Source organism: Camelus dromedarius, chromosome 6 (assembly GCF_036321535.1).
Source record: "Camelus dromedarius isolate mCamDro1 chromosome 6, mCamDro1.pat, whole genome shotgun sequence".
NCBI classification, from domain to species: Eukaryota; Metazoa; Chordata; class Mammalia; order Artiodactyla; family Camelidae; genus Camelus; species Camelus dromedarius.
This window is the reverse complement of record NC_087441.1, coordinates 28,748,438-28,774,659: the sequence shown is the minus strand read 5'-3', so window position 1 is coordinate 28,774,659 and position 26,222 is coordinate 28,748,438. Positions and strand designations below refer to the sequence as shown.

The window sequence follows — 26,222 nt, the reverse complement described above, 5'->3', positions numbered from 1 at the left end:
ACTCAAGACTGGGGACCAGCCTCAATTCAAGCAGCGGCATGACTGCTTGTCCTGGGGGAGCAGGCAGCCTGGAGGGCAGGAGTGGAGTGGGGAGAAGGGCGGGGACCTTGTCGCAGAGCAGGGCGGAAAGTGCTCCCGTGGGTTGGCACAATGCTTATGGGAAGGGAGACCACGTACAGCAGAGGGAGTCTAAGTCCAAGGGTGTGTTCAGAGAGAAGAGGGAGACTGGAACAATCAAAACTGTCTACTGTATGCTGGTTTGTGGAATCCAATTTGAGAAAGGACAGCTCTGATGGGAGCCAATGTGGCTACAGACAACGTCTCAGATACTTTGAATGTACAGTCATTACAAAGATCTGTCTACATTAAATCAGTGTGTTTGTTAAAGAGGAAACATACATGATGCCCAAGGGAAGGGAGCACGTGGGAAACGTGCTTTTAATTAGCAGACAAATAAGGAAAACCCAAAACTGCTGTTATCTTCAAACACATCTGAAATCAGTTTGCCCTTAGTTCCTTTCCTTCCATAACATCAGAACATATAATTTTTTTAAATGTTCATTTATTTTGGCAACAATAGATTGTGAGAAAACTACCACATCACGTTCCCAAATTAAGAACTCGTTTTATTAGAAAGAAATGCATTCTGCCATGTTGTTTACCCTTCCCTGGCATGGAGCTGAGAGCCACGACCAGCACCGGCTGAAGGGCCTGCAAAGCAGCCTGTGCAGAAGCACGCCTCTTTCATTTGCCAACACGACAGACAGTCCTTTTTCCTACTGTGCTTAGATGAAGGGTTTCCTTCCACTATTAGAATTCTTTTGATGTAGGCAAGGAATTGACAAAGGTGTCAATGACATCAAAGTCACTGCAGGACTAACATCAGTTTTGGGCAGGGAAGTGATTTCTTTACTTTTAACCAGTTCCATCATCTCATTTACAGGCTTTAAGGGGAAGGCAAGCTCATCACGAGCTTCTGGTGACAAGCATACCAGAAGCTACAATTCCATTTACTCAAAAAAGTTGATGCCATCTTAAACATGGAAAAGTTATGAAAAAGGTAAATATCTCTTCTCTTCATTTGGATAGCTGACCTCAGTTATTTTTTTTTTTAATGAAGTATATTTGACTTCCAATGTTGTGTTAGATTCAGGTGTACAACAATGTGATTCAGTTATATGTACATATGTATTCTCTTTCAGATTCTTTTTAATTTTAGGCTGTTACAAGATACTGAATATAGTTTCCTGTGCTGTACAGTAGGTCCTTGTTGTTCATCTATTTTATATACAGTAGTGTGTATCTGTTAATCCCAAGCTCCTAGTTTACCCCTCCCAGCCTGACCTCTGTTTTAAAATGGGCTGAAATATGACATCACACAAACAAGATGTGTGTCCTCACAGCAACAGCTAAAGCTGAGGCATCATCATGATTTTTTTCTAATGTAGGAAGAGTTAGGAATATGTGTTATTCTGGAACTTACATTTCAGACTGTGTTTCTAGTATTTACTGCTTAGAAGCAGTATTATCTAAATTTGAGTTTTCAGGTAAAAAGGGACAAAAGAATACACATAAAGTGAAATCTGAGAGTAATCCCTTAAGGGGAACAAGCAGTATTTGAATGTCTGAAAAGGCTTAGTTCAGTGGAGAGAGAGGGCAGAAGAAAGAGAGCCTGGGAGAAGATCCTGGCTGTCACTTTCCATCATGATGCCACAGCACGTGGGCTTCTGCCCAGCACACTGCAGGAGTTCAGTAAATGCAGCTGAGTGAGGGTCCCTGAGGGAAAAAGGGTAACAATAAGGTTTGTTCCAACTTGAGGTCAGAGGAGCTCAAAACTGTCCCAGTGAAGCGCAGAATAAACCCACCTTACGGAAAATTAGAGGCTTGGTTTCCACACAGGTAATTCGTTTTCTAGTGGTGAACAGGCACGGGTACTAGTCATCTACTAGGGATCTCCCCTACTAAGTCAGGGCAACTCTTTAATCTCTAATGACTCTCAAGGAATTTTAAAAACGACACTATGAAATACGTAAGTAAAATTAGGTTTACAGGAGTTTTAAAAAACAAGAGTAATTTTCTTTTTAGGCATAGGAAAAAACTCTGTTCCTCTTTGGTTACATAATAATGAGCCTTTCTTAAATGAGAAAGTTTGTTCTTTAAAATTCTCTTTCCTGAGTTCAATATTGTGTTCAAAGCTGGATAACTATCATTGGTTCCTACTCCCCAGCTGAGATGGCCAAGTGAACACTTACTTTCCTTTTCTTCAAATTATTGTAAAAGGAAAACAGCTTGGTCTCCTTTAAAATGAGTGAAAATCACTCAGAAAATAACAAAAAAATTCTCATCACTTGAGACTGCAGTCTAAAATTAAAGCTACTCTCAAAGCCTCCAGTGGTTCCATTCATCACCTGCTTTTTAAAGGCTTGTATCCTACTCTGCTTAACATTAGAATGGAAGCACAATTCTGTAAAAAAATCTTTTCTGAATACATGTAAAATTTCACTTTTTAAGAGACCTTAGATTACCTTCTCCTACTTCTCAGTAATAGTAATAATTAGGGGAAAACACCTAGAGTTAAATAGCCTACTTTTATAATGCTATAAAAAATACTTGATAAGTTCCTAAAAGCAGGCATAAGTCAAACTTAGTGGCTGTTCTTATTTTTTTTGGAAGCCAGTGTCATTAAACTGCCATCCATTTTTTTTTTTGGTATACATATATTTTTACTGAAGTATAGTCAGTTTACAATGTTGTCTCAATTTCTGGTGTGCAGCATAATGCTTTAGTCATACATGAACACACATATATTCGTTTTCATATTCTTTTTCACCATATGTTACTATAAGATATTGAATATAGTTCCCTGTGCTATATAGTATGAACTTGTTGTTTACCTATTTTATACATATTAGTTAGTATCTGCAAATCTTGAATTCCCAAATTATTCCTTCCCATCCCCTTCTCCCTCTGGTAACCATAAGTTTGTTTTCTATGTGAGTCTGTTTCTGTTTTGTAAATAAGTTCCTGTCTCTTTTTTTAGATTCCACATATGTGTTATCAATGAAGTTAGAACACTCCCTCACCCCATACACAAAAATAAACTCAAAATGGCTTAAAGATTTAAACATAAGACAAGACACTATAAACCTCCTAGAAGAAAACATCAGCAAAATATTTTGATATAAATCTTAGCAATGTTCTCCTAGGGCAAGCAATAGGAATAAAAGCAAAAATAAATGGGATCTGACTAAACTTACAAGCTTTTGCACAGCAAAGGAAATCATAAGCAAAACAGAAAGACAACCTATGGAACAGGAGAAAATATTTGCAAAAGATGAGTCTGACAAAAGCTTAATTTCCAGAATATATAAACAGCTCATACAACTTAATAAGAAAAAAAACAGACAACCCAATCCAAAAATAAGCAGAAGACCTAAACAAGCAATTCTCCAATGAAGACATACAAATGGCCAATAGGCACATGAAAAAATGTTCAATATCGCTAATTATCAGAGAAATGCAAATCAAATCTACAATGAGGTATCAACTCATGCCAGTCAGAATGGCCATCATTAAAAAGCCCACAAATGATAAATGCTGGAGAGGGTGTGGAGAAAAGGAAACCCTTCTACACTGCTGGTGGGAATGTAGTTTGGAGCAGCCATAATGGAAAACAGTATAGAGATTCCTCAAAAGACTGAAAACAGACTTACCATACAATTTAGCAATCCCATTCCTGCGTATATATCCAGAGGGAACCTTAATGCCATTCTTCTGTTAATAACTGATGACTTGCCTTTAAACCAAGCCCACATGAATGCCTGATGGTTGCCAAAAATCCCCTTATTCTGACCCAAAGATGCACATAAAGCCAGTGGGAAAAGAAAAGCAACCCATGTTTTACACTAATTCATTGATAGGAAGGATGAAAGGACAAGCTGTGTCTAGGCTGTGAAGTGCCTTTGTGCCAAGCTTAGGAGGTGGGCTCGTCCAGGAGGTACTAGGGTAAGGGCTTTGACACAGGATGTGATACGATGATAGGCGCAAAATTTAGAAACTGAACATAGTCAATTTCAGAACCAGATCCTCAGGTCTTTACCTGGTCATGATCAATATCTGCATCTCCCGTGATCACGATGCGTTTCTCAATTCTTGTTTCAGATATTCCACCTTTTACAGTCTAAAGGTCATAAAGAAAAAGAGGGGGGACAGCAATTACTAAAACACTTTTACACATAATCAGAGAAAACACATGGAGCACAACTAGGCCCTCTGATCATCGTTAGGCAATGCAGGGGAAGACTGATGTTCAAGAAACGATTTTTAAGCTCAGTATAGAATCCCGTGGTTTAAGTTGTAGCATCATCCATCAGTTCTCCTCAACCAAAAGCAACCTTAAAAACTAATTTATCAAGATTCAGGTGAGATTAAGCTGGGACAGATGCCATTTAATCCAAAGAATTCCACTGGGACATTCCATCACAATTTCCCGAGTTTCTCCACTCCCAATTGGCCAATTTTTAAAAAGAAAAAAAAATTGTTGGTTTTATGTAGAGTTTACAAGGAATTCTAATAATTTAGGCATGTGGTTCAGGTTTGGGAAACTGCTTGATGTTATATAGTTCTGACAGCTCGTCTGGCATCATACAAATCCATTTGGTGATTGTTCATCTGGTGTAGTGCAATAATAAAAAAAGAAGATCTGGATTTGGTTTAAGATCTGAGAGATGGGTGAGGGCGATACCAAGATCCTCATTCAGTGTCTGATTTGATTCTGCACGTAGCCGTGTGGGTGACATGGAACGTGGCTAAACAAAGGCCCTGAGGGAAGGAGCTCCTGGGTGAACTGCTGCACAGAGTTGCTGGCTTGCAGCAAGGTGACAGAGCCTGGGGCATGATAGGGGCTGAAGAGGTCATACAGCTGGGATATTCTGAACGATGAGCAAATACCACACAGCCCTGAGAAAACACACTTCCAACCTCTACAGCTCTGAGAAGTTTACACACAGTCACAAGTGACTGCACTTTATTGTAAGAAACAAGGTTGATCAGTAGGTCTTAATAACTGGATATGCTTTAAAATGAACATCAATACCATCTTGCACTTATGGGACATTTTTTAATTTCCAAAGCTTTCCATTAAAACACGGGGTGAGCAGGGCACCAGGGATACACCTTGAGACCTTCAAGCACTAATCGACTATGAGAAGTAGAAGCAAAAGGAACTACTGGAAAATAATGCTGGGTCAGAAATGCGATGACTGCAGCACACATCAGAATCACCTGGAGGGCTTCTCAACCACTCCCAGGGGGTCAGAAGATCTGGAGTGGGGACCACAGCATTCACACTTCTAACAAGACCCCAGGTGAGTCTGCTGCTGCCAGTGCAGAGACCACACGGGGAATCAGTGGTCATCTGGTGTTAAACATCTGGAGAATGAACTGGAAAAATGCCCCCAATCCATGCTCTAGTATCTTAAATCAATGGGGGAAATTTACATGATTTGGACAACTTGAACTTTTTGTTCATTTGGGGGGATGGGGGTGTAATTAGGTTTATTCATCTATTTATTTTTTAAGTGGAGCCACTGGGGGCTGAACCCAGGACATTGTGCATGCTAAGCACGCACTCTACCACTGAGCTATAGCCCCTGCCCCTGGTGAACTTTTTGAATAGTGGTCTTTACTCGCTTGCTTGTCAAGAGGGCTGACGTGTACTTACCAAACCTACACTTCTACTCCTATTATGTTCTTTCTGCTCCTGTAGCTGTCTCAGGTAGAGCTATTCAGAACATTTTTTTACCCCCTTGTACTTTACAGATTTGCAATTTGGTTCGAATACAAATGTCAGTGGAGCACAATTTCTTGGATACTTTAAATGGAGGCATTTTTATTCCACTGGCACTGTGCGTTTTACTTTGAAGTGTGTACAGGAACAAAGAAACAATTCATAAAAGATCCTGTTGGCGATGTACATTCCCCTGGATGGCTTTACCTTGGTGATGTGTGTGGTTGTCGTTGTCGACACAGACTCAGATGTGATGGTTTGTGCGGTCAGCAACGTGCCCGAGTCACCACCAGCCCCACCATCAATCTTCGGAGAGTTGGAGGGAAAATACAAAGTAATGCTTAACTTCCGTTATGTTGACAGAGAAGACCCCTCCCCATCGAAAAGGCATTTTTTAAGATCTACGCAGTTGGCAGAAGATGATAGCTGCCTATCCTCTGCACGTTTGTAGTGGTGATTTACTGACCAGGAGATTGGCTGGCATTTAAACAGAGTAAAGACAAGGGTTAAATGCACATGGAGAAGCAAGCCCTGGGTGGAGAGAGAAAAAAGGGAGAATGGAAGTAGAAGGTGGGGCTGACATCTACAGGGGAGTCAGGACAGAATTCGACTGGGGGCCGTCTGCAGAAGCTGGAAGAAGAAACTAGAGAATCAGGCAGAGAAGTTTCCACAGTAACCAGAGTGCTGAGTTTGTTATTGTTTTTTAAGCACAGGTGGGTAAAAATAAACGTTTTTCTCAGATTACTAAGCAACAGAACCTGACTAGGATAGACTAAGCTTGAGTGATTAGGTTATTTGCTTATGTCTAGATCTTATTTTAAATGACACTGTCCCTGTAACCATTTGCGCTTGTATACGGCTACGTCTATTTCAATACATGCACATATATGAGCCCACATGCGTGCTCTCTATACACACATATATGTATACAGCATATATAAATTCCATGCATATGTCTAAATGGGTTTTAACTTGTTTGTTTGATACTAGAAAAGGCAGAAAGTTCTAGAGTGTACCAGGGGAAACAATGAAGCACATTAACAGCCTAATAGTTTAAGATCACCAAACATGTTTGTCTCCTGCTTCCTGACACTGACACAAGCAAATAACTGGAAGGTCCAGAGCTCCTCTGGCCCTAAGAGGAAATCTCTTGAACTTGGGTCACACACCTGTATTTCTTTACAAGGGCACTTACCACAATAAAAACCCATGAGGTCACACTCCCCCACCACTCTCATTCCTAAGAAACCCATTTGTGCTTACATGACATCTATGCACATTTACAGATATTATATCTAAAATAATTTTGAGGAACATTTTGCCCAAGCCACATTAAACCTCCAAAAAATATTCTGAGAGGGCAATAGTCTGCTCCCCCACCATGGTACAATCTGACTAGAACATTAAATTTCTCAGTAAAGAAAAATAGTTGTCCAAATTTCTAAATGGTTCCATTTTGAAATGATGGCTACTTTCCCCTTTTTTGTTACCCTTAAGGTTAAACATCTTAATGTTTATTTCAAATCTTTACAGAATCAATGTCTGAATACCTAAATCGAACACACAAATCTGATTATTATTCAGACGCATAGAATCATATTTACCTAAGGATGACGACACATATTTTCAGAAAATAAGCCCACGTGAAGGAGAAGCACGGGTGTGTGTGCTTGTGGGTGTGCATGCTTGAAAGCGAGCTGATTACACTGTCTTCATGGAGTTAGAGGGGGGAACAAAAGCCTAAACTCTACAAATCCACAAATTAGATCAGATCCAATAGACTTTGTAAGACGATCTGTTTTCCAAGTGTACGTAAACATTCCTGGATACATCAAGCCATCTTACAATAAGAACAACAAGACTGGTACTGCCTATCCTAAAAACATCATGTGTACGCTTCCCCCTATAATGACAGGGTCACCGATTTGACTGCAGCTCTCTGTCTCGATCTAAGAAGTAACATAGCAAGTTATGTTGCTGAAGTACAGTTATAAAATGGAGATACAAAAAGCTACATCGAAGTCAGAAACGCAAGCTAGAAGAGGGAATGAACACAGAAACAGATTAAGTAAAAATGAACTCAAACAGTCCAAGTCTAGAGCTTTTGTACCTGTGGAGACTCATATGTGATGGTTTTGGTCTCTGTTTGGACAATAGGGACTTCCTTGGTGGAGATTTCTGTCCTTTGTGAGGCATCAGAAATTGTTACCATCTCTGTTTTTACCACTGGTGGCTGAGGTGAAAAGGAAGGGAAACATAAATTCTAGAGGTAATAACATAAAAGTGCTTAACGGAGCCTTCAAAAATAACTGTTAAGAAATATATCCAAACACACACTCATGCACAAAAGAAAAGAGTAAAAGTAAATGATTTAAAATAAAAGACACAAAAGGAAAACACTCCTTCAAATATCACATATACGTGTGTATATATATGTATATGAAGAATAAGCCAGCCTAACGGCTCCCTACATCATGGTTCGCTTCAAATTACGATGGTCCCAAATTACTTACGTGTCGAGCCTGGCATACAGTGATATAGAAACTTAAGCTTTAAGCAAGTCATGATAAAATTGAAAAGAAATCAAAACAGTGAACTATGTTGACTTTCACTACAGTTTAAAGCAGCACATGGTTTGTGTGAAGGCTCGTTGCCTTGAACTGGCACACCAGAGAGGTAGGCTAAGATTTGCTCTTTTCCCCAAAAAGCTTTTCTGCCCTACTGACAAGGAGATCCCATTTTCAGAAAGAGTATCTTTGAGTATGATTGTTTCCAATTATCTTGTCTAAAACTTGTAGTATTTCTTCTGTATTCCGTAAGTTATAAAGGTTATATCCGGAATTACTCCAACACTGTTGCACTGATGCTTTGAACAACTTAAAACATTAGAGAAGTTCACAGCCCGTTAATATTGCAGTCTGCTGAGCATATATGTTTAACACACCACCAGACGGTATTATTATCAAAATACTACAGTGCTTTGAGAGAAAATTCCCAATTAATTATTTCAAGACAAAGTCATTTTAAGATTTTCCCACCCCATCAAAGAGAGCAAATGTGGATAATCCCTCCACCGTCAGCATTTTAGAATCAAGGAATATTCACATGGAAGTGAACCCTCCCTCAGCATATTTTTAGAGACACTGAACCTAGTGAGACCACAACTTAATCTAAAAGGAATGTGGAAATTTCTTTCTTGAAGAGAAAAGGGAAAAGACTGATATCCAGTGGAGACAATCCACAAAACGTACCGTCAACTTGCAAATAACCCAGAACTGACGAGAGGACAGAATGAGAGAAGGATACCCTCCTATTAGCCTCTCGCTGCCTGGAAGGAAAGAGAGCCTGAATCTAAAACCCAAAACCACAGTGATATTCAAGACATCATGTTTTCATCACTGCTAGATACTGAATTCGGAGCACCACGGTAATCGGCGCCTGCTGCCATTTCTGAACATCTTAAACTGAAGAGAATGAGCCAGAAAGTCAAACCCAGTCGTGACACCAGCAACACACACACACTCACACTGACCATTTTTCAACAGCACACATACAATTTTCTAATTAACAAAAAGGTGTTTAGTGTGGAGAAGCAGTGCAACTAAAGACAAAGCATTGAAAACATCCAAAAACATGCAAAGAAAAATTTCAATGGGAAATGAGAAGGGGAAAAAATGATGTGGCCGCAGTAGCAAAGTTTACTGTATCAGGTGATCCAGTTGCAGTAAAGCCGCCAGAAACCGTGACCCAAGCGGGCAGAAAATCTGCAAAAAGCCGGGCTTTCCCGCTTCCTCCCGTGAGAGAGAAAAATCAGAATCTTGTCCGAACAGCTGAAGGAGAACCGGGAGGACAGGAGAAGGAGAGAGGCAGGTGTTTTCCACCTGAGAAACAGCTCGAGAGTTAGGCTCCCGCCTGGGTCTCCAATTTACCTCTGAACAACAAATAATTTGTGGCAAAACATCAATGTCAACATGAGACACCTCTCCGTTAACTTTCTGTGGCTCGTCCTCGGGTTCTTCGCGCACGTCTTGCTTAACAACGCCTTCGTTTACGCTCTTCTCGGCGGGCATTTGGGGGGCAACTACATTTTCCTGGATCACTGTTTCTACTGCGCTGACACTGGCCCCTGCTTGGGTGACCGGGCTGGCTTCTGGCCCCGGGTCCTCCCTCTCTACTACCTTGGCTGCTGGGCCAGGCTCCTCCTCCTCCACCTCTTCTTCCTCCTCCTCCTGCTCTTCCCTGATGGTGCCCTCAGTCACACGGTGGTGGGGCCGGTACTCCCCCACGTCTTCCTCCTCGCTCTCACTGCTGCTGCTGCTCTCAGAAGACAGGGAGGTGGAGTCTTTCTGCGTCAGAGGCTCCACCTGCCGCATCTCCCCAGGACCACGCCCAGGTGATCGCTCTTTACCGTTCAGTTCTTCCGTGATTACTCTTTCGTCTTTCCCAACCTCTGCCTGCTTCTTCTCCTCCACTACATTCAGAGTCTCATGTGAACTCTGCACAGAGAAAAAACATGGATGAGGGGGAAACAGAAATAGATGAATAAACAAAAGCGACGGAAACCAAAATTAACTGATGGTGGGTTCATGTCATGGAGAAAAGCAAAGATGATTGTGATGGCTGACTGAAAGGGAAGCGGGGGAACGTGAGGGCAGGTGGGAGACGGCGGGCAATGGTGTTAACGTGGAAGAGGGGAGAACCTTAACAGCATCACTGGCTCCGGCGCAAGGCCCTTCGGACTCGGGAGCGCGTTTCTGCGAAACAAAAAGCAACCGAGGACACAAAATCAATAAAGTTTTATCTCAACACCCACCAAAACAAACATCTGACACTGCAAAGACAGAACAGCAAGGATCAACAGCTACAAAAACCTTTGCTCAAGGTCACATGGGAGACAATCCAGACAAACACAAGAAGCTTAGGAAAGGAACAAAAACACAAAAATAGCCAGCATCCTCCCAGAGAAATAAAATGCTTTTATGATACTTATACCTATAAGCTCCTTCTTGTTGAAAAGGTGAGGGAAAAAATGGAATTATACCAAAGCTTACTCATTATTTTAAAGTTTAAATTTTAAGACTTTGAGAATCTATTCAACAAACAGTTTTGGTTTTTATCAGACTCTTTAAAAAAAAGCCTGGTCTGAAACCCTAATTCCTAAATGGATATGGCATTAATAAGGTGACACCTTTATTTTTTTGCTGGTTCATTTAAAATCAGCTTTAATTGGCAAAATTATAGTTGGTCTCAGATCATTAACATTAAAATGTCATTTCAGAAATAATTATTAACACCCCAAACAGTGTTATACAGATTAGCAAAGGGGTATCATAACATTCAAGTGGACGTCAGTGAGGCTCCAAGTGTTCTCTCACAGTTTCTCTCCAGGAATTTAGCTCCTCCATTTGAAAATTGAAATGAACCAAATTTATTATTTGAGATGCTCACTGCTGCCCTCTGCAGACATCTACTTTCAGAGAGTAAATGTACTCTAGCTACGTAAGTACAGTATCTACATGTTCAATAAATACCTGTAGACCAAAGACATTAGTAATAGAACTTACTATACTATGGTGCTGATAATCAAGGTAGGAACCTTCTTACAAAGGAGTCTGTCTTTAAGATTAAATTTTTCCTTAAACGTATTTTTTTTTTGAAAGGCCAATTTACATCGATACAAAGAAAGCCTAGCCAACTTTCTGACATTCAGGTAGCACTAATGCCTTGTGCTCTAACAAAAAAATTCAGCTGGAGACAGCAGCTCTACTTATTCAAGAAGGTACCTTGATGCTGAAGGAAGAAAACTGCACTCTGAACCCTCTGGGCAGAAACAGACCTTGTGAAGCTGCCCAGACACTAACTGGATTGGAGCTGTTTCCAGTAATAAATAACATGATCTCATGCCTATCTGCTCCAACAACCTGGAGACCATAAGCCAAAGGTCAAAGGGCATGTGTCTCGGTAGCACCCATCACACACTCTCTTTGCTCTGTGCTGTTATTCCTAAATGCATGCTATGGGCATGTTTTCACCGCTCAAAGTTAATAACGTGTAAATCATGTTACTGACAGGACAAGAGAGCCATCTTTCCAGTTTTACTGAAAACCCAGAGGTTTCAGATGTTAAACTGGAAAATTCTAAATCTATTTTGGTAAGTAGGCAACATTTAACTGTAACTCCTTAAAAAACTTCTTTATAAAGAAAGATATCCAGCGATCAGAACACTTCTAAAGCAGGTATGTCATTATTATTACAGGTCACTGAATAATTTTTATTACTTAACCTCAAATGGCTGGATGGGTTCTGCCCAAGTTCAGGGAATCCCCTTGGGGTCACTGCAAAACTGAAAATAATTCTTTCATTAAGTATGGCAGGCACTTCAAATTTTTTCGCATAGGCAGAATTTTTAAAATAATAAGCCATCAGAAGACATTTAGGCTTTGAAAATTGTTTTGCAAAAATACTTGGCTTCTACTTGGTTGAAGGTTTCCCTCCACAAAACAACTCAGATTCTGAGTCTTACTGGTTTAAATGATTCTCTGAATTTAGGCAGATCGGGGTAGGGTGGAGGGAGAGGAAGCAGGAGAAACATCCAATCAGTATCTTTTCCTCAAGTTCAAATTCGGTCATTATTTCTTGAATGTTTCTCCCAGGACGAGTTAATTACACTAATGAAAGCACTGGAGAAAAGGGTTCCTTAACATTCAAAAAATAAAAATCACTCTTATATGTGGCTTTTAAAAACAGGGGAAACAAAGTAAAATGCACCTCAGGCAACTGTGAGGAGGAGGGCGAGGAAGAAAGCTTTTCATAAGGTGCATTATGGTTCACAACAGTGCCCTCTGCTGTCCAAGTGGTGGCTGAGGTGAAGGAGGCTTTCATGCTATCAGAAAAGCCCTTTTCACTAAACAAAATGGATGTTATCTCCTCTTCTAGGCTCTGGAGAGGTCAGAAAAGGAAGAGCAAAGAATTAACAATAAGTCAGGACCGACAGCAGTGACCTGCTGAAAGAAAGGAAAGGTTACGCAAGAAAGAATCACAGAATAGCATAAATTGAAGGAAAGGCGAGGATTTGAAAAGGTTCTGCAGCAGCTGTCTGTGGCCGTTTGCCTGCATGCCAGCTTTCCCCCCTGCCTGACTCTGATGCTCCAGCCTACAGAAACCAGCCAGAACTCTGGTTTATCACTGAAGCTTCACAGCAAGCTGAGCGTGACCGACCCGCCCACCCGCCAGACACCATCTCGCACACTCCCAAGGCTCCTTGGCACGGGCCCTTCCCCCACGCCCGCTACACTTCCTCCTGTGTTAGAGCGTGGGGGACCCTAGCCCCTGCCTCCAGTGCCCCTCCCTAGGCGCTCTGGGCCTTGCCAGTTTTGTCATCTCTCTGGGGTCCACTTAATATTCTGTCTTGGGTATGGCCTTCCCTAACTACGCCAGCTCCTACGATCTCTTCCCTTCTCCACACCACTGTATCCACAACAAGCGCTCGGACAGCCACCCACAGAAATTCCTCGGACATGCTAAATGTGGCCATCGGATGAGGACATTGTACTGTTTTCCCCAGTAAGAAACAGGTAAAGAAAAAAAAATCCTAAATAGGAAGACAAACTCAGAGAGGAACACGCTGAGAGCAATGTGAAAATTGTCTGTCCCTGAAAAGCAATTACGGCGAATTTAATCTTCACATTTCTGGTCCTTCAACGATGGTTCCTGACCTGCCTGAGGGAACAACAGGGAAGGTGGGGACTCTTCCTGGTACCCAGAACACCGACAGTAAAGCGTCACCATGAAGTGCCTCCTCGTGTCAATGTGTGCAAGAATACTTCCCAATAAGCCCCACTGCTCAGAGGTGCTGAAGATAAACAGATAAATGAGTACGTGAAAAGCATTCTGGGATGCCTCTCGGGACAGCACACTAAGGGCCTGAGGAGGAGGTACAGGAGATCAGGAGGGCTGGGTGTGTGAGCACTTCCAACATTCAGGAGAGAAAAAAGCTTCTGGACTAACTCAGCTTAATTACAATCTCCATAATTACACCATCCCTAGGGTGGAGATGGAGTCCTTCCAGCAAAAGATCACTGGAGAGTTTCAGTAAGTGCCATGCATCTAACTATTCAATAAAATACCTCCAAAAGTACTTTAAAACTACAGCCTACGTAATCTCTACTAGACTCATGAGAGAATATTTCACACAAGTTCAAGTATGCCATAATTCTCACAGTACATAAGAGGATTACACAACAGAGTTACTTGCCTATTCAAGACTAAATGATTTGGTTTCCAATTTTCTGCTCTACTCTCAGAATCATTCATAATGTACTGAAGCCATTTTAAAAGTCTGACATATTGATTTTTAAACAAGAAACTATTACTGTTCCTTTTTTAATCCATAAACCCATATTATAGAAATCTGGAAAATTTGGTTAAATTCTATTCTTACGGATAATTTTTTATTTTACATATCATTAACGATTACAATTTAAAGATAATCAAGAAATCCTGAAAATTAAGTAGCAAAATGAAGCTGCAACAAAGACAGAAATCTAAAAGCTTTTCTTTTAGAAATCAAAATTCTCCAGTAGACTTAACTTTCAACTAATAGTAGTGATATGTTAAAAGGAGGTTGGGGGGAAAGATACAATGTAAGTGGTCAGAAAAAATGTTTGTTGGGTGAATGGGTGACTGCAGTTACAACAATCTATATGTGTGTCAAATAGGTAGGTATTTTCCTGAATGTGCTGGAGAGGAAAACAAGAAAAAAGCATAACTTCAAGTACAGATAAGCCATTTAGGGGCTCCACAAGTGGGTAAATTCCAGTTTTAAATTGCACATAACATCATTTTAATGAAAATTCTGCAATAATGAATGAATGGTTTCTACTGTACATGGTTTACATTGTACATTCCTAAACAACGACACCCAGAAAAATGATCATTTTTAAACATCTTCTTCCAAATTCCAAAGTTTCCTACTGCAAGAATATTACTTTAAATTGATCAAATGATGCCATTTAACTTGCTTCTAAGAAGGATAAAATTTCAAAAGTACGTAATATTTCTAAGCATAAGATAGTAAAGTCATCATTTTATACAGAGACTCAATGGCTTTGGAATTCAAGCTAACCTTTTATAAATACGCCATTCGGCTTAGCTTCATGATGTTATCTTTCTTATCTGCAGTATTTCAGAAACATTCTCAAATTCTTCTAGTGCAAGACTTCCTCTTCCATTTATTTTGCCTCCTCCACCACCCCACTGTATGTCCTGATGAGTAACACTTTCTACTGATTAACACAATTAACACTTTCTCCTAATGTTGATCTGTGCCCTCACTCACAACCCCTATAGGCCATTCCTCATCCAGCACCTGTCAGACACATGGGACTAGGTCACCTTTCAGCTTAAAGCTCTCCAGTGGCTTCCCATCACTCCTATAATTCCAAACTGTTAACATGGTCTTTAAGATCCTGATGGAATCTGGGGTCTGACCTCTGACTTTTCTAAGACTTTGTCAATTTGGCCTTTCAGTTCTTCACATTAATTCCTATCTTGGGGCTATTGTATTTGCTCTTTCTTACACATGGAGAAATCTTCACAGGCCCACCCCATTCTCATCATTAAGGTCTCAACTCAAATGCTCCCTCATCCTGATCCTTCCCCAGTCACCTTGTAACACAACAGGCGTTTCATCTTAATACTTCTTAGTACCCCAGATTTTCCAATTACTAACTTACATATCTGCTATCTCCTCCACTAGACTCCAAGCATTCTAGTCCCAACAAGTAACAGGCTGTCCAGCTGGCTGAGCAAAATCAGCAGAAAGAGGAATAAGAATGTAAAAGCAACAGAAAGCTAACTTCCTTAGCAACGCCAGATATTTCAGATACGCAGGAGCACAGAGCAATCTGAGGGGCTGCTCTCTTACACCGAAATCTTTTACCCCATTAAACGTCTTAAAAATAAAAATTCACAAGGTTTCCAAATGTAATTTGTAAAACAGTAACCTAAATCACACATAATTTGTTATTTTAACACCACCGCAGTGTGCACAAGCCTTGTACAAACAGTGCATTTTCCCACGAAATCATGGTTTCCCAACTGTCAGCCATGGGCATCAAGATTAAGGGTCACATATCACCTAAACTGGTTGATATGTTTTTATTTCAAGCTGTGGATTTTCAAAGTATTTCTACGATACGGTGTTTCTCACCTAATGACTATGTGTCTATATGTGGAGTTTAACTTTTTAAGTGCTCAAAAATTATTTAAAAAAAAAAAAACTTTAGGTTGCGACATGAGAAAAAAGGAGTATCTTATGGCTGTGGACAGAAATAAAGGAGAAGGCGGAAAAGCAAGAGCAGATCCAAGGATGCAAGGTGAACACCTTGTCTGCCTCCTCGGGTTTTTCTTCAACTGTGTGTGCTGCCGCCATCTGGTGCTTCTCCTTCACGGATAAAATATCCTTGAAAAGATGGTCTCCTTTGTTCTATTGTTTTAAACAATAGACATAATCAACAAATAAGACAAGTACATTACATCTATAGCAGCACAAACATAAAACAACTGTGTGGGTCTGCAGAACAAGCCAGAGGACGCGGCACATAAAAGGAAGACACAGTTTTAGCAAGTCATCAGACACTTTCTCCAGAAAGCACAATGCTCTAGAGTCGATTGCTGAAATACGGACATAAATCTCTACAGAAAAGCTGAAAATAAGAATTTAAGTTGTACACAACTTCATAAGACCCTGCCATGGTGTTTTAAATCTTAATATTGTCAAAAGTTGTTTTTTGTGTTTAGCAATTTCTTTTGCTCATCTATTCTTAAGAGCTATTTTCCTTTCACTGTCACAAACTGAGAAATTTAAAGCAAGTAACAGCTTTGCTTTTTAAGAAGTGGTGAATAAAAATAGCATGAGACTATCTAAATCCAATGCCTATAATTTGGTAACATTCAAGTCAGACTAGATGATGAATATAAGGAGAAGAGAGGGGTAGGGTAACACCTTATACACTTTAAAAAATTGCGTATTAAATATAGCATGATCACCACCTCCTCAAGTATGATAAATGAGCCCATGGAAGTCCTTGGTTGACAACAGGAGAGATTTTGGAGCATCAGAAAAGAACAGGTGTAGATGGGAATGAATGGGGAAATATTTTGAGAACATATTCTAAAGGCAATGCTTATATTGGTAGTGGAAAGAAAGAAACCATGGAAAGAAAAAGACTGAGTTTGGAGAGATGTTATGGTTGAAAATCTTTTTAAAAACACTAGCCTAAGTTTCAGTATTAAGTTGTATAACATTCTGCAAGTTTTCAACAGGGCTCATCAGTCTTAAAAAGTTAAATTTAACTCTTTATCCTCACAGTATTTACCTTAAACCATTCTAAATATGGTCTATATTCCTACAACCCTTTAATTACTAATTCTTTAATTATTAAACAAACTCTTATTTCAGAAGGCAACAACTGAAAAACTTAAGAAATACAATATGTCAGTTTCTAAGTCACCCTATGTAACAATTTATTACTATTAATTTACTTGAGTAAAATAGTGAAATTCTCACAGCATTTCAAAAGTATTTTAAAATTCATACAATTTACCCAAGAACTACGTCAATAAGTATTACATTGTTAATAAATATTTAGTATTTAAAAAATTGTTAGCAACTAATTAAAAAAAAAAAACTAAATGGGAACATTTTGTAACTTCCTGAGAATCAACATGATAGGTTAGCAACCTAAGTTTTACTGAAGAGCTGGAACGAGACATATAGCCAACAAACAGCTAGTGACATACCCCTTGTGTCTGTAGGGACAGAGGTGTGATACGTCGTTTTTCCCATTCATTAGGGCGCGGCTCAGGTGTGGACTCCATAAAATTGCGCTTGAGTTCACTAATGCTAGCCTGATGTTTCAGTATTTCCTCCTGGGCCTTATCCAGGTCCTAGCAATATGTAACGTAATAAAGGGGGAAAAATCCAAAAGGAAAAAAAAAAACCCAATAGGATAAAAATAAAAAATAAAACCAAAAAAATAAGACAAAGCAAACTTATGATTAAAAAAAAAACATAGTAAAGCAAGAAAAATGCCAAGTCTCAAAAGCCATCTTATCACCTATGAATAGGAGTTTGTCAAAATTTGAAAATAAAGCCAATGTGTAACTTTTTTATGATTCACATTTTAAAGGGTTCTGATTTCTTCTGTCTTGAATTTTTTAAGAAATAATTATTTATTAGAGGGAGGCCATGGAACTAATACTCAAAATGGCTAATAACCCTTCTTTCCAATAGTTGGATTTGAAATGCAGCCTATGACTTTGTGCTTGCAAATTTACCTTTCTGATTAGGGCTGCTACTGAAGTTGTCTCTTGTGAAATGGTAAATCAAGTTAAAATAGAGAAAGGGGGACTCAAGCACAGCTGGCCCAATGGGAAAGCCAGTCCAAGATTATCCAAAAGAAAAAAAAGGGGTGGAGGGTGTGCACTGAGGGTTGACTTTTTTAAGGAAATTCCAGCAATGGCTTTTAATCCTTAAGGATAAACTTAACAGCTTCCAGAGGCTGTTTCTCTTTGCCCTCTCTCTAATAAGTGAACGTCATGTTGGTTTCATGTACTTGCCAAGCCCAAATGTGAGGCCCAGCTACCCACATTCCAAATGGTCCTTATACAGATAAAGATGCAAGAAAAACTACCAGGTCAATTTGCACTGAAATAGGCCCTGACAAATGTTATTTGTGGGATTTTTTTAGATTGGCCCTGATAAATAGTACTTGTAGGAATAAAAGGTAGTATTCAGTAACTGAATTTTAAATGTTTTCTTACATTTCAAAAATCAAGGGGCCACCAGTGAATTATAGCTTTCAATCCCACTACTCCCAGAGAAACAGGTCATGCATCTGATAAAATTAGATATTCCATATTCATGCACAAGCATAGTAGCTCATCTATGAGCTTCTATCGCCATCTGCAAAAACTCATGAACATCTACAAATCTTTGCATGGCATGGAAAAATAACTGTGGCTTGAGATCAGGCACATTTCTTGCATTTCTTCAAAGCAATGTTATGTATTACACTTTAGAGCATTTTAGTAAGTTATGCAAAAATACATTTCCAACAGTTATCAAAGCTGCCAAAAGCAACCAAACGGATTAGTCAAATTACTGAGGATTGCAGATCTCCACTAAATACATCGCCATGAACTACCCTAAAATGAGAAGGGGAGGAAAAAAACAAAAAACCGTTCTCGTGTGACACGGGGAATATAATACATTTTACATCCCTAATTGGGTAGCTAGGTATTCTTTTTTTTTTTTTTCTTTCTCACTTTCCTTCATTTTTTATTCTTTGTTTTTAATAAAAACAATACCATTAATTAGCTTATTCTCAAATGGAAGATTTTAAGTGGACCGCATTCCTAATTGCATGGATTTTGGCACCCCTCTCACCCCGCCAAAAAAAAATCGTGGACACAGATCTAGAGCCAAGTGATTTCATGCCAGATCAACAAGTATCTGTTCTGGTGAGTGTATATTAAGGATGAGATCATGTTACTTCAGAGTCTATACCCTGGAGATAACCCACTAGGAGAAAACAGGTTTACCTGCAGAACTTCAAGATTAATGAATAAAAACTTTATCCATTTGATTAAACAGATTTATTTTTTCCCAGCTGTCACTTTGAGAACTTCTAGTAGATACATTCCTACCTAAGCCACTTTAAAAGAACCAAGTTGGACTGGTAACATGCACTCCCCAGTTGATTTTCCCCATGCATTTCATGCACTGTGCTTGAAAGCTGCCAGCCAGCCAGCCTGTGCGTGACCGCCCGTCCTCAGCAGCGTGGCAGCCATTAGGACAGAGTCGTTTTCTTAAATTATACAAACCTCCAACATTAAATTGCTATGTCTGACATAAATATTATCCCCTTCTACTCTCAAGGAATTTTTCTGTGAAATTAAATCACACACAGGGGGGGGGAAAGGCAAATAAACATAAGTGTATCAATCAGCAAGCACCAAAAATGACCCAGAGTTGGATAGTCTAAGACATCAAAATAAAAGAGGAATAAAAAACTTTAAGAACTTAAAGCCACAACAAGCAAAACTCACAAATAAACCCTAAAAGTGTGCCACCCCACACACAATAATAATGGCAGGCAGCAACTACCAGGTATTTAACTTTGGGGAAAAAAAAAATCCACCTCCTCCAGCTGTGTTTCCTCTTCTTCCATCTTCGCCTGAAAATCACAGCAAGCGGCCAGAAAGAAGGGGAGGATTAGTGGCAACGCTACCATTGGTGCAAAGAAGCTGTATTTGAACTTAAATGGTGAACCGGCATTACCAACCTTTGTTGTCTGGCCCTCAGTTGACGCAGAATATTAAGCCACTTTGGTCTTTCTTCACCTACAGTGTTGTACAAATGATGGAAATGGTCCTTTGCAAAGGTGGAATGGAGAATGCAAGCTTCACTCTCTCTCAGTCCCTAGATTATGTGCTGCTCTTGAATATGTTTGTACTCAGGAATGAAAATATGTGAGTGTAAAAATGGCATAATTCAATCTGTTCTAATTTGAAATGTCTAAATCAACTAGGGGTGAGGGCAAGTATAATGATATCAGTTCTGGCTTTTGCTTTATATCAGGGACAAATATTCACTTTATTAGTTCCATTTTTTAACACAGATTTCTTCCCTTGGGGGAAAGCTGGTTGAGTTTGCTACTTGCATGTAAAATGGTGAGTATTTAAAAATATTTTTATATTACATAGCTACTTTTCTTTCATGAAATTCTTTCAACAAGAGTATTTTTTCATAGTTAGGTAATTCTAAGTATCTAATGATCCAAAGAATGAATTCGTAAGTTGAAAACTCACATAAATACTGATGACTACTGGCTCATGGAGGGGAATAGCAAAAAAGAAAAAATTTTGATTCTGATACGAAAGGAAAATAATTTAACATTTACATGTTAATTTATAGCAGGATCATATATTCTTTTTCTACTGGAATGGTGATATCAAGTCCAAGAGTTCAAAATCCTCTTTTTTTTTTAAACCATTCATATAATTTTGAAAGGTAAACAAGGAACTCAGAGTATCTTTTGATCAGGAGGGAAAAGTTAGACACAGCCACTCAACAGTCTGCTAAGAATCACCTTCCAATTCCTTGGTCAACACTTAATTCTCTGAAGTGTCAATCTTTGGCATTTCCTCAAGTAACCTTGAGTTGGATTCTCCAACTGTGCCTAATTATTTTCACTTTTTTGTTTAGGTTTGCTATAAATTTTGTAGTTTATTTTCTGTATTAATAGTATCCCCAGGACATGGGACACGAAGTCACCAGAACGCACTGAGCAAAATAATCAAAAACTACTGCACATGTGAGCACTGCTTGGTACTGCAGAGGTAGCCCTGTATGGGGGCAAAACTCTTCAAACCAGATACCTAATTTTAAATAAAAGAACACTAAGAGGTCCAACCTGAGGGCCATAGAGTCTAAATTTTCAAAAAACTGTTTCACTTTTCATACATATTTGTTAAAGAAACGGTAACAGAATAGTATCTTCCTTACAAAATACCCGACAGTGACTCATATAATACATGATTTAGAGTTTAAAAAAAAATTAAAAAAAAAAAAACAACACCTACCTGAACTTCATCTCGTCCCCCAAATGCTACCATAATGGGGAGACAAGGAGTTACTGAGATTAGACCTACACATGTCAGAAGTGAAGGTTTCAGATGTATCCTCATACATGAGAACAAGCCTGGCTTTCTAACAGAGAGAAAGGAGTCCTACTAACACATCAGTTGTAGTTACGGCCACTGCATCCTAAGTTCTGTATCAAAAAAATAAAGTCTCCATCCTAAAGGAACAGTATTAACATTTATCTACAAAATGGACAGACCCAGTACAGATTATTAAGGGCAACACAGGTCCCCCTCTCTCTTTTTTTAATGGCCTAGTATGGTTCAGATATTTATAAAATAATCCTGTAACTTTGTTCTCAAAACATGTGGACTTAGTCAAGAGGAAAAGGGTCTAATTACACTTATTTCTCATGCACTAAAACGGGTGTGTGTGTGTGTGTGTGTGTGTGTGTGTGTGTGTGTGTGTGAAAATGTGCAGATCATACTATTTTGGGGATAAACCAGGATGAAATGTATGCATATGTTTACACTCTACATTAGGAAGCGTATGAGATGAAGTGTGGTTCTGTCAAGCCCACAGGTGAAAGCTTATGGAGGGGTGCCAGCAACTGCTTCCTCTTCCTCGGTTTTGTCGTTCAAGCCACAATCACAAGAAACGTTCAAGGAAGTGGCTTTCGCCTCCAGATAGCAGAGGGATAGAGCCAGAGGAAGGGAAAGGGTGAGAGAAAAAGGCACTGACTGAGAAGCAGAGAGGAGGAGCCCAAAGATGAGGATGAGGGAAGGAAGGAAGGAAGGGGAGGTGATGGGAACGTAGTGCTGGACGTCAGCAGGGAGGAAGGAGACCCAGACCTTGGGGAGGCTGGGGAAGGCGAGGTAGCCATCCTCATCGAGGAGCGAGGGGAAGCGAGGTGGAAAGCGTTTGCAGAAACTGAAGGAGAAGTACCCAAGCTCAGAATCCATGTGGTCAGCCTCCTGCAGAGGCTTCTCGGGTGTGGGAGGGCAGTCGGGCTCAGGAGGGGCTTCGACAGGGTCCAAGACTGAATCACAGTCCCCCTGCTCTGAGGTGTCGCCCATGGAAAGGTGCTCTACGCTGTCTAGTGTGACCTGATCGGCCTCCCCAAAGGGGTCTTCCTCCGAAATGTCTGAGAGCAAGTCCATTTCAGGGACCGGCAACAGGTTTGGGGAAAGAGATGGCGCACAGCGGATGAGTGGTGAAGGTGGGCACACGGAAACAGGCTGCTCTCCAAAGCAAACCCGCGGGTGAGTGTGAGGTTACACAGCGGAGACATTCAAAGGAGAACCACAGGCAAGAGAGAAAGAGGAGAGAAGAAGAAATGAGTAGTTAGTGAAAACCTTTACTTAGAAGGAGGGACTGCAGTAACACAGTATCATTAGAAAATGAATTAAATGATCCATTTTTAAAAGAGGAAAACTGGACTACTTTTATCACACACAACTTATGGTCACAGCCTGATTTAATCATTATTTCCTGACTGGTTGCGCATAGATGCCGTGAAACTCAAATAGTAGTATTACTTTTTTCCCCCCTAAATAGTATTATTACTTTTGAACCTGGCTGCTGACACACACTGAAAATATTAGCGAAAAGGTCAGTGCACCCAAGTCGGTTGCCAAAGACAGGCCGTATTCCCTCTGGAACTGACAAGAACTCTTCTTTTGTATCAAACAGACTAGACAGAATGGAACGGAGGCTTTCTCAAGTGATCAGCCCTCCTGTCCCCGATGTAAGCAGTCGCTCTCCTGAGTGCCTCAGCAGCATGATCGTCAGCCATTCTGACAACTTTCCAGCAGTTCAGGATACCTTGTTCGATGCGATTTCTGTTCTTTTTAACTAGGTTTTAACCAAAAATTTTATAAAATGTGACATTCACAAATTCCTTAACAAAGGAATGAAGAGGATTTGGTGGCACTCACTACCTGCAGACTTGCACGTGGAGCATGAGGCAGGGCCCCCGTGCTGCCCGAGCATCCCCCTGCGGGGGTTAGAGGCTGCCGGGGCAGGAACTCGTAAGGCACTGGCAGCTACCTCATCTAGAAGGTTCTTTATAAATCCATGTTGCACATTTAGAAAATTTTCAAAGTTAACACTTTGGAAACAGTATTGATCCACAGGATGGTTTCGTTTCTTTTTTCACATTTACTTCCAATGTTATCCATTCAGAAGTTGCTTTGTGCAGATTCGGAGAACAGATCTGAAGAACTCAAAGCTACTCCAAATCAACTTCTGAGTAACTGTACTTGCCCAGGGTAACGTAAAGTAACAGCGACAAATGTGAAAACACAACATAGGTTACTTCTCCTTATACTGTGGTATAAGCAGCAAAAAAGGCCCAAAGCAACTCACCATCTTCTCACTATTCACAAAACAATTACGTTTTGCTTAAGAATTTCTTCTTCATCAGTTATAGGTTGTTAATGAAAAATGATCATTTTTCTCAAAGACCACCTTTCTTCATTTCAAAAATTCAAGTCAATACAATAAAATAATCAACATACAGGCTACACATTAAAATTTACTTCAAACAAAGCAAATATGAATTTCAAATCATCATAGCTTTTATAATTTGGGGATTTAATTAAATAAGATGATTATAAAGACAGACAAAAGGCCAGTAAATCACTTACTTGCATTAAGATACTGAAATATTTTGCTTTGAACCAACAATCAGAAAAAGGTTAGAGACCCATTCCAAATCAGCAAGAGTCTACATATTCTTGAAAAGTAGAAAATTATATGAACAGAGAATATACAATGACTGCTATTAAATATTTGAGTTCTGAAAAAACAAATGCAAAGACAGCCTTTAGTCTAAGTACACGTTTAAAACCACGTGTTCTACTAATTAACCATACCTTTCCTTCAATGAGTTGCACATGTGGGGCTTTAGCTGGGCTTCTGACATCCCTTCTGCCATCGCCATCTTGTACCACAGCTGTGCTGACAACTCCAGGGCCACGTGCTGAAACCTCCCCAGCAGGGCCAGGAATATCCTTCATAAGACTTTGGTCCACAACAGCAACTGGACCTAGTAAAGAATGAGCGTTTGGATTCCTTTAGGACATTTAAACAACAAAACTTCATAAAACTACCCTCCCACCATCACAGATAAAAAGGCAGTATATAGACAACTAGTAGAAAGAGGAACTCTGTTTGACTATGAAGATAACATACCAAATAAACTCATTTTTAAACTTTTAATAAACTCTAAAAGTACTCTGCATTTTAACACATTAAATTACACCAAGCTCTCAAATCACAGATTTCTGAAGGATGTACTTGGATCATGGAACTGGCCAGTAGGAGGAGCTCTAAGACCAGCTGAAACATCAGTCAGGACAATATGACAGAATGATAATAGGAACAGTATTTTAATTCTCTACGGTCTCTTTAATATTGCCTGAACTTATTTCTGAATCTATTTATTGCAACAAATAATTACCTAATTATTAAAATGCTTTGCTTCAATAAGTTTTAGGAATTCCTCCATAAAGGAACCTTTAATTTGAACACCACTCAAAATTATAAGACATTAAGGGTAGATTTTAGAGAATTAACTTCCATATTTATGTTTAGTATTTCTCATTTTTCTAACCGCCCTCCTGAATGCCTCAATTTGACATACAGTTAAGTCTAACACATAGAAACCCTTCACCTTAGGAAACCTGGCTCCCTTCATCTTTCCTCCAGATGGGCAGGGACATGTGTTGACATTTCTGTCATGCCAGATCAACCCAAGATGGCCTCAAATCTCAACAAGGCAAAGTGAGCAGCAACTGGCAAAAGCCTCTGTCCATCTACAGTTTCTCCCCCAAATACTGGGACAACCTCTGAGGTCATTTTACCTGTGTAAAAACCACTTTCCTGACATAGCGTGGCTTGCTTTGGTTCCACGCCCCTACGGAAGCCCAGTAAACAAAGGCTTCTAGGCTGCAAGCTGGCGGAGGGCAGGGATGTGTGTGACCCACCATACTGAACTTGGGTGACATCCAGACCTCTAACCCATGTGTCACAAGAAACTTCTTGATTCACACCCATCATGTGTCCTGTCCAAAACTTCCTCATTCCCCAGTCTCAACTTTTCACCAAATACGCTCTCATGCTTGCACCCAGTTACTCAAGTCAGAAACCTTGAAGCCACTTCCTTTACCCCTCAACAATCAGCAAGTCCAAGAGTCCTGAGATCTATTTCTCAATGTGGACAGTTCCTTCCATCTCTATTTACCACTCAAGTCCCTTTTAAGATTTTCACAACTCTTAAATACCCATACTTTGGAAAGCCCACACCAAATCATATTAAATATTGAAATGAACTCACATCATACATTAAGTACAATTATTTTCTAGGCTTTAACTTTTAAAAAAAAATTTAATAATTTTTCCTTGGAAAGTATATGACTATGAGTAATTCTTTACCCTATGATTACAGTTTCTAAGCACCCATTGCACAGTATTCATTTACTGCAAAACGAGAAAATCTGACCTAGAAGTGGTTCCAAATGTAGTAATATCAAAATTTTAATGAATGTCAAATTTAAAGTTACATAATGAAGTTGGCAAAATGTTGACACTGCACACTTTTATCAAACACTTACTGATTTCAGTTTGCAGCTAATAATTTTTTTCAGGCCTTGGGCCCTTGTAGAACCCTGAGAAGCTTGGCCCCAGGCACTGAGCCTATGGCACCAAATGGCTCACTGGTCTACTACCATCCAAGGCAAAACCCCCACAACTCTCATCAAGACAATATTCCTAACCAGTCTG

At 39.8% G+C, this 26,222-nt stretch overlaps 1 protein-coding gene across 17 annotated transcripts in view; it reads right to left on the bottom strand.

Moving 5' to 3' along the window:
• The window catches only part of EPB41L2 (erythrocyte membrane protein band 4.1 like 2), a 199,768-nt gene that overhangs the window by 18,003 nt on the left and 155,543 nt on the right, over positions 1–26,222 (bottom strand). For 5 of the 17 annotated variants that reach the window (XM_031456314.2, XM_031456316.2, XM_031456317.2 and 2 more), the window contains 10 exons: positions 24,314–24,486; positions 19,676–19,738; positions 17,591–17,737; positions 16,173–16,274; positions 12,557–12,727; positions 10,489–10,542; positions 9,718–10,284; positions 7,899–8,021; positions 5,996–6,094; positions 4,100–4,180 (listed from right to left, as the gene is read on the bottom strand). In XM_031456314.2, coding sequence (XP_031312174.1) covers positions 4,100–4,180; positions 5,996–6,094; positions 7,899–8,021; positions 9,718–10,284; positions 10,489–10,542; positions 12,557–12,727; positions 16,173–16,274; positions 17,591–17,737; positions 19,676–19,738; positions 24,314–24,486 — 1,580 coding nt within the window. The remainder of the gene's footprint in view (positions 1–4,099; positions 4,181–5,995; positions 6,095–7,898; positions 8,022–9,717; positions 10,285–10,488; positions 10,543–12,556; positions 12,728–16,172; positions 16,275–17,590; positions 17,738–19,675; positions 19,739–24,313; positions 24,487–26,222) is intronic. The other 12 variants (XM_031456322.2, XM_031456320.2, XM_031456319.2 and 9 more) reach the window with 12 other exon arrangements.